General features: G+C 29.9%; 1 protein-coding gene across 30 annotated transcripts in view; it reads right to left on the bottom strand.

Moving 5' to 3' along the window:
• Positions 1–5773: 5773 nt before the first annotated feature.
• Positions 5774–10052, bottom strand: part of LOC139482678 (MAP kinase-activating death domain protein-like) — a 68031-nt gene continuing 63752 nt past the window's right edge. For 29 of the 30 annotated variants that reach the window (XR_011654910.1, XM_071266707.1, XM_071266699.1 and 26 more), the window contains one exon: positions 5774–9562. Coding sequence is in view for 19 of the 30 variants with exons in the window: in XM_071266699.1 (XP_071122800.1) it covers positions 9425–9562 (138 nt within the window). In the remaining 11 variants the exon portion in view is untranslated. The remainder of the gene's footprint in view (positions 9563–10052) is intronic. The other variant, XM_071266721.1, reaches the window with a different exon arrangement.

Here is a 10052-nt window from a genome sequence, read left to right as displayed (position 1 = left end):
CTACAGTTGATTAATGCCATTGAAGAATCTGTTTACCAATTTCTTGTTTTAAATGGAAACTATAGTTGATCGCGAGATTGTTTATATGGCAAACAATGACCAACAGGACAAGATACGCTATAAGTAATATTGAGGTCATTATAATTTGACTCATTTTAGGAGATATTGTTCTTGAAAGACGATTTGTTAACCGTTTACTAGTATTTTTGCGTAATTATTAATACTACTTCAATGATAACTATCAGGAGCAAAATTTAATCAATAGGACAAAATATACAAATCAGTCAACATGGCCAAAATTCTTTTGTTCACCTCTTTCAGGAGTTATTGCCCTTGAAAAACAGTTTTATCAGAAGCATGACAAGATGCAGAGAAACTGTATGTAGCGAAATTGGCCAACAAGTCACGATCATCTATTAAGTTAACATCGCCGAATTATCAGTTGATTTTCGCATTGATATTATTGCCTTGAAATATAATTTTAGCAATTCTGTGTTTTGTTTTATCGTGTAAACTACAGTAGATGGAGATAACTTATAAAATGCTAAATTATCAGTAAAACTATGTGCTGCTACCTTTCAGTAGACATATACAATTAAGCGTTTATAATCGCGTTTTAGCTTAATGCAGTGTTCCAGCGAGGATTTCAAAAGGGCAGGGTGCCAATCCTGCAAAAATGTCATTTAACGCGTGATATGACAATATGAAAAGGGCATGTTTTAATAAAGATATTAATCAAACATGGTATTGCCTTTCAAAAAATATTGTTAGTTATTTTTAAACAATCTGATTTCACAAACGCACACATGTTCTAAATGTTCAACTTCAACTTTTGCTATATATTTCTTTATGTTTTAATACCGGTAGTTCATTGTCTAACCTTCAATGTATCATTTCTCACTTTTCGTTTTGTTTTTGTTTTGCTGCTTTTGTTTTGTGTCTAGATATATTAAAACAAACACACACCTGTATCAAAATATTCATTTTCAACCTTGTGTTACGTTCTTCGATTTGATATTTTAAATGTTTATGAATCTTTTCTTCCATTTTAAATTGGGTTTTGTTTCTGTCTCAAGGTTCACGAAGTCTTTAGGTTGTATGTAATTTTGAAGTTGTTAAGCGCGTCTTACTTTACGAATTATAAGACTGGTATGATCTCCTTTTTTCTTTTGTGGTTATGTTTATAAAACAACCCACAAACATGATCAAAATATTCAACTGAATCATTGTTTTTCTTCAATTTTGTAGTTCAAAGGTTATGTACCTATCTTTTCCAAATTTCGTTTTTTTTCGCAGCCAAATGATGATATTTACAAATTATCTAAAAGTTTTTTTTTTCCAGCTCATTCGAGAGATCGTCGTTGCTCATCGGAGACATTACCACCAAAATCCAAGTATTTTGTTAACTCTATTATCACTCAAACACAATCTTTGATAAGAAGAAACCGAGACTTGTGATAATTTTAACTTTATATCAACAATCATCAACTATATTTGTCATCTATCAAAAGTTATGAAAATTGAAATCTCTCTTCGAAAACCATATATTTCAGGTAACTTTAAAAGATAGCAACTTATGACTACGACGATAACCACATGTGGAGCAGGATCTTGATAACCCTTACGGAACAACTGAGATTACTTACAGTTTTTGGTGGAATTCGTGTTCTCTGCTCTTTTTTTTTTTTTTTAAGTTTTCTTAATTGACTTATGTGTACTATTGTTTGTCTCTTTGTCTTGTTTTCTGTCATGGTGCTATCAGTTTATATTTGATTTATAATGAGTTTGTATCTTTCGCCTATCTTCTACTTTAAGTCATTATGACTATAAATTGTTGTTTTAAGTGTAAGATTTGACAACTTTCAAAATTAAGCTTTCATGGTGATAGAAGGAAAATGTCTTTTTTAACAAATAAACTTATCCATTCCCTTTTTTCAGTCTTTTAATCTTTTATAAATAAAACATTTTAGTATATTTGTGATAGGAGAGAGAAGTCAAAGTCAGTATCAAGTTCTAGACGATGTACATGGAATTACTTTGTCGGACTCATTTAAAGAGAGGCTAAAGTTATCAAAGGAACATTTAAACCCGTAAGTAAAACATAAACTTGTATGACATAGTTTTCATAGGAGGGGGCTAGGATGAAAATTGATTAAAAAGGATGACAGGTATAAAAATGCAGGAATTTTATTTTACATCCTAGTGCCTCCCATAACAAATCAAATTGAAGCTCCCTTAATTAATTAAGGGTTTCATCTCATTTTATTCATATTTATATAATTGGCAAACATGAACATATTTGTATTTTAATTTTTTTTTAAAAGAGTGTGAATGTAGAGAAAAATATCACTAAAATCAATTGTCAATTGTAAAAAGTTGTGTAATCTCCAAATGCTTACTCAGAGGGGAGCTTTCAAAATTGTCAAATACAGTTACACTTGTTTCTGTCATATTCTGAAAGGGTCTTGTGCTGTTGAAAGGTTATAGAAAGTTAAAGAATTAGTTCATGGGTTCAATTAAACTCGGATGATCTTGAATATACAAACTGTATGTGATACATCAATTCTATTAAATTGCCACAAATAAGAAAATAGTAACGTCCATCGAATAAGATCCAAATGAAGTAAAACCATTTTTGGAATTCTTTTTAAAATGGTATCAGGCAGTTCTATTTCCAAATCAGGTCAAAGGAGATAATAGTCTACCAATTATATTGCAGAAAATGAATCGTTAAACATTAACTAAATATGATAAACGAAACCATTTGTGACGTAAAACATTTTAATCCTGGTATCCATGATGAGCTTATTATTCAAAATAAAACACAAACTACATCTAGAACCTCTATATTACTATTCGGTTACGGGTACTCTGACCAGCTGAGTAATAACTGCTTACGATTTGCTAAGAATGTATAAAGTAATATCTATGCTTCAAGGGAAGCAATCCAAGCACAGTCTAGATGTTTGTTTGTTTTGTTTCTGTATTGTACAGCTAGTTTGTCTGGCTATTTATGACCGATTTGTTAGATTTCCATTCCAGGTGCGATTGATATGTCGTATATATTACCCTGCAGATGTTCTACAATGCAATTACTCAATCTGTTCGATGATCTGGCGGAGATCTCAGTTCACATCGTACAAGAGACCGTCTCGAACAGTCAGTGCGGCGAGAAGTTTTGTTCAATGTTTTGGGCCTTACTCGTCAGAAGCAACTAAAATGGGTTAGAATGAGATTCAGTTTCCTCGGGGCTTATAAATAATTCGTGTTGGTCGTGCCTTTAGATTGCATGGATAAATATTGTTATACTTTAACTGAGGTTAGATTTCGATATAGGTAAAATAATATTTACATTACAAACTGTATGAAGCAGATAAAGGTACAATATTATCTCAATGTCAGAAAAATATCAACTTGTTGGTATGAGGCTAAGAAACTGGGGAAGGGCGAGGTTAACAGAGCTAGTCTACACTTTCCTGTCATATACCAAAAAGTTATTATTTTCCTGACATGGCCCTATATTGTTTGTATCCTGCATCTAGACGTGGCTACAAAAAACTATACAAATGAATAAGGCTTATATTTCATCTCTTAACGAACCAACCCTAATTGTGAAAAACAAGTGCACACGCTGAAATGTCTCGCATTCTTTACTAATTATTGATATTATGTTGATAGTCCTAAATATAAAGCTTTATTACAACTGTCACATAAACTTGACATTAACCAAGATAACTAATCAAAGATCAATGAACCATGAAAGGTCAAGGTCAGATGAACCATTTCCATACACCTAATATAGTTGACCTATTTCATACAGTATTAGATAAAAAGACAAAACCTCAAAAACTTAACTTTGATTACTGAACCATGAAAATGAGGTTAAGATCAGATGACATCTGCCCGCTAGACATGTACACCTTACAATCATTCCATACAACAAATATAGTAGACCTATTGCATATAGTATGAGAAAAAACAGACCAAAACACAAAAACTTAACTATAACCACTGAACCATGACAATGAGGTCAAGGTCAGATGACACCTGCCAGTTGAACATGTACACCTTACAGTCCTTCCATACACCGAATATACTATACCTATTGCTTATAGTATCTGAGATATGGACTTGACCAGCAAAACTTAAATGAAATGAGGTCGAGGTCAAGTGCAAACTATCTGACGGGCATGAAAACCTTGCAAGGTACGCACATACCAAATATAGTTGTCCTATTACTTATAATAAGAGAGAATTCAACATAACAAAAGATCTGAACTTTTTTTTTCAAGTGGTCACTGAACCATGAAAATGAGGTCAAGGCCATTGGACATGTGACTGACAGAAACTTCCTAACATAAGGCATCTATATACAAAGTATGAAGCATCCAGGATTTCCACCCTCTAAAATATAAAGCTTTTAAGAAGTTAGCTAACACCACCGCCGCCGTAGCCACATCACTATCCCTATGTCGAGCTTTCTGCAACAACAAAAGTTGCAAGTTCGACAAAAATTTGATGTGGCACAATATATCCTTTTGTTACATTATTTGGTAGATAAGGACAACAGGAAGTGTAGTCGCTGCAGTATAAATATCTTATAATGTTCATGGTGTTCAAAATCACTGATAGCTTTTGCTCTTTCTTATTAACTCATTATTTGAAGCTTGCTATCCGGTGATGACTACAACTTGAATGATGTGCTTTCAATCTTACAAGTGGTATCTTTGGTAAGTTTTACTATGATCTCCATCAGTTTGACAACTAACGTCAACACCTTTAAACGTAAATAAATATACAATCATAAATTAGTCAACCAGTGACAGTGACAATTAGGCTCAGTTTTGAAAACTTTTCTCTGCCATCAAGAAGTTAGTTTTTATGCTTCTGCATATTGTGAACGTTAACAAGCTTCCCAAAAGAGAAGTTTATTAGCCTTAGCATAGATGTATTGCTACAAAATGTTCTAGTAGATCTTATGCTAGAGGAAGTCAAGTCTTTGTCCAAAGCTTTGTTCTCAGTTTGTTTGGTGCTGCCTTAAGTTAGACAGGGGTAACCCTTCAACTAAATCAACACCCTAAGTGTCAATCATTCTTTTGCAGAAAATGGTACCTCTGAAATATCAAGAAGGCAGATGCATCTGTGTTGTGTGTTTGATTTTGTATTTTAGGGTTAAAGCATGCCCCTTTCTATATTTTTCTGGGACAAGCCCCTAGACTTTATGAAAGACCACAACAACATGCTAGAGATGAAAACAAGAATGTGTCCATAGTACACGGATGCAACACTCCCACTATCATTTTCTATGTTCAGTGGACCATGAAATTGGGGTCAAAACTTTAATTTGGAATTAAAATTAGAAAGATCATATCATAGGGAACATGTGTACTAAGTTTCAAGTTGATGTAACTTTAACTTCATCAAAAACTACCTTGACCAAAAACTTTAACCTGAACTTTGCACTATCATTTTCTATGTTCAGTGGACCATGAAATTGGGGTCAAAACTATAATTTGGCATTAAAATTAGAAAGATCATATCATGGGGAACATGTGTATTAAGTTTCAAGTTGATTGGACTTCAGCTTCATCAAAAACTACCTCGACCAAAAACTTTAACCGTACGGACGAACGGAGGCACAGACCAGAAAACATAATGCCCCTCTACTATCGTAGGTGGGGCATAAAAATGTTGTACCAATCCTTTATTTTGATTTTAAGGGATGCGTTTTTAACTATTTCAAAACAAGGAATAACATATAACAATGAAAAAATATGTCTAACAGGCTTTATTACAAGTTTGTATATATAACATATTCAATATTAACAATTTAATTATTGCACGTGCATCATTACTTTCTATATACAACTATATTTATCACAAAGAGCAAATTAATACACTGTTAGGTATATATATAGTACACAAAAACATAAACATATGTAAAATAAGGATTTCTATAATATCAACAAAGTTAAAAACTAAAAACAAAGTTTCAAATGGATTTCATTGAATGAGTGGTTGCATAAAAAATTGTATGCTTATATATTCTTAAATTCATTGCTAAACGAGACATAGAATAGCAAGATATTAATATTTGTAACTTTACCAACTAAACTGTGCTGTTATAACAAATATTTTTTCCCCATTAATCAAGTATTCTTACATTTTGACTGTTATATTTACTTTCTTATAAATTGCAGTTAATTAGGACAACCAATTCAACTGGTGATAAACTCATATAATAAAAAATATTTTCTTATAGATCTGAAGCACTTTAGCTTATACATAGTACTATAGAAATTAGTTTAAAAAAAATAATTATCCCATGTTTTTATTGATAAAATGAAAATGATACATTAGTACTGTAATACACAATAAATTTAAACTATAATGAACTTAAAATTAAGTGCACTAAACATGCTAAATGAAAATTGTCATGGATTTCAAATCAATCAGAACTTGGCCTCTCATATCACATCACAACTTTAGGTTAAGCTAACTAATTATGTATGTCAAGATCAATTTTAGAGCACAGGCAAGGTTTTCAACAAAAAAATTTATTCATCTTACATTTCATAATTTCAGATATTTAAAGAAATGAGTCTAAAAAAAGCAATACCTTTGTTTTTCTATATTCCTCTTTTATACTTTATATTTATTATATAGTGAGAGAGAGAGACAATCAGAGAGAGAGAGAGAGAGAGAGAATGTATTCTTAAATAATATGAAGCTGTGCTGGTTACAGCTACTTCATCACAGGGGGAAATTGTTAAAGAGACAACATTATTTATTTAGAGATGCTTAACCATTTCTATCAGCTTTGTTTTATGTCAGAAACTCAATTATAGTAAATCATAATTAACACCAAGCTTCCACTATATTTCAATACTTTCAATGCACTAAATCACTACATGTGTTTATGAATAATTAAATATTGCCAATTATTGAATGAAAACTTTCATTTTTCTCTTCAGAACAACCCAAAATTTATATTACACAGAAATTTTTCTAGCATCTGAATTTGTTTTTGAATAATAATAAAATAATGCCTTCAGTTTCCTTGTAAATAATACTGGAATAATGCCCCAAATATTAGTAATAATGTAAACATACCATAAAAGAAATAAATTTCCTGCAATTTTTTTCCTTTTGCTATTAAGAAATATGTGCAGATATCTACCATTTAAATTTGATTATAAAAATCAACAATGTATGTGTTAAAGACAAAAAAATTGTTTGATGGGAGAAAATTCATATCTGTTCAAAAGGTTACAAATTTCAAAATATCTCCTTTTACAATATTTTGTTATATAAAATTCATAAAAACACTTACATTTTCACTTCCAATTTCCTGTAAAAGTTGGCAACAATCTGTTTGAATTTTCATATAAATATTATGGTTCTTATCAATATTCGAAATTAAAGAACCTTAATTGAACAAGCTTATATACCTCAACATACTTCTACAAAGGAAAAGATTATAGTAACTTCATGGCATATTTTATCTAAGTTAAGATTTTTTTCTGTTTTCAGACAGTAATATTATCTTACACAAATCTATATGTTTAGTAGCCTTGACCTTAAACTTAGACCGAATGACTTTCTTATCAAAAGGGGTGAAGTGACCATATATCCAAGTAAGGTTACAATACCATGTAAAATATTTGATTTATAATTGGAAATCTAAAATGACTGACAGACTGTCTAAATGAAGGACAGGTAATATACACCAGTTACTTTGCAGCATGGGCTATAATACAAATTATAATGCTTGGTATTCAGATGAACTCATGTAAGAATCTAAATGAAAAAGAGGTAGACAAAAAACTACTTCTATGCAAGGTTCTCACATTTTCTTTTACAAAAACGTCAGATAAAAAACAAGTATATCTACATCACAGAAAGTAACAGTTAGAATTTATTAAAACACAACAAGAATTTTAAAATTGTTTTTCTACAAACAACAAATTTATCACAAAAACATCTTTCGCATATTAACACAGTCAATAAATTATCTAATTACAACCTTATATATATATAATTCAACTATATGACATTACAAAGGACATCATTTGCATTGTTGTACACATTGTTTTGTAAAGCAAATACAATCTTAAAATAGATCTTGACCGGCATCCAATAGGTCATGGATAGCCTGAGATTTACAAGTAAGTCAGAGAAAAGTAATTTGAATAAAGTTTATTAACATATTTATATAGAAAGGAATATTGGGCGATTGATTTTTTTATAAATTCTATAAATAATCTGGATATTTATTATTTTTTTCCAATCAATAGGCTCTACCTACTTTAGTAATAAAACACAATGCAGATATTCAAACCTTAAAATGCTATATTCAGATCAAATAATATTAAATTTGTTTAGAAAAATTTCATAACATTTTTAACACAAAATCCCCTTTTGTTTCAGATCGTTGAATGAGAGCCTATAACAACCGACCCTTTATAAAATAAGAAAAATTGAAGTAAAACCCAACAACAATAAGATCAATCTGACCAGAAATATAGATTAGATAGACTAGAAAAGTTTCTAAAGACTAGCATAAATTCTGATCAAATACAGTCAACAAATTTCCATACATAATCCACCTGTAGTTTATATAATAACAATGACAAATGTTAGACAAATGCAAATTATATCTATTTTTTTTAATTTGTGTAAATATATTATTTTTTTCTAATTGCAACATGAACTAATCCTATGTTTTCTCTAACATGAGGCAGAACCCAAAATACAACCAAATTTAATGTACATAAACTATTAGATCTACACATATAACTTTTACAATGATTATACCATATAGCTATCTATAGCTCCAACAAAGAAGACAAACACAGTTATAAAAATACATTTTCAATTCAAAAATAGAAATTTCTATTATAATTATTAAATGCTTTATAATGTAAGCACTGATTTTTTAATTACTTGCAGCAGTTCTTTGGTACTTTTAATCTTTTTGACACTTTTGATTTTGGCAGATTAATTAAAATACTGCAATAAGTTTCTGAACATTTTTGGTTATATATGTTCTTGAATGACATTTGTTATGGCGTACCAGGTATTCAAATTTTACTGAAATTTTAAATAGACCTTAAGCGATTCAAAATTTCACAATTTTACAATGTAAAGACAAAAAAAATGAACATTGAACATTTTCACAAAATGGCAGGATAGTTATTTGAAAAATTAACATTATCAAACTCTGAACAAATATACAACCAATTATATATATATATTTTTATTTAAATGTTCAAAGAAAACATCTTAAAGGGATAAGAAAATAAGCTATTCTTTAAACAATAAAATCTATTTTTAACAAGATCACATTTGATGCTGACAAGTAAATAAGTATCGTTGGTTAAAAAAATCTGAGCAAAATGAAAGTGAAAGTAGAATATATTTGCTATGTTTGTCTTCTTTGATGCTGAGCTAAGTTTTGCTGTTTATCTAACAGTAAATGTTGTTTATCTTGCTGTTCCTTTTCCATTCCGGCAGCTACATAGGAAAATACACATAACACTGCATAACATATCTGGTCTGCCTACAAAGAACAAAAGTATATCTTCAAAAAGGATTTTATACATATATTATGCAAACATTAAGCACTTCATTACATATCATTTTCAATCGCAGGAAAATACAGCAAAATTTGAATACAGATTGTTTGTATTGAATAGATCCATTTAAATTTCTACTTTAATTTTTCCTCTTTCAGGCCTAAAAATACTTGTGCCTGCTATCAAACCAAAATTTAGATTCAGAATATGTACTCTATAGAAATTATAAGGAATTTAAAACTCCTGACACTTGTTATGAATTGAAAAATATGAACGAAATAATCTTACAACTAAAATAACCTCATAAATTTCTTTGTGATTACATACAAGGTTTTATTATATGACTTTATTAGTACAGTAATTACTTATTTTCACAAAAACATTTAAATATTTAAATTAAGCTTACAATTATTTTTTTACAAGCCATGCTTATCATGATATATCTTTTCACTTTTAATGAAAAGTATTTAGAAT

This window comes from Mytilus edulis, chromosome 7, assembly GCF_963676685.1.
Source record: "Mytilus edulis chromosome 7, xbMytEdul2.2, whole genome shotgun sequence".
NCBI lineage: Eukaryota > Metazoa > Mollusca > Bivalvia > Mytilida > Mytilidae > Mytilus > Mytilus edulis.
Note: the sequence above shows the minus strand (reverse complement) of the source record. Positions and strands in the feature narration are given on the sequence as shown.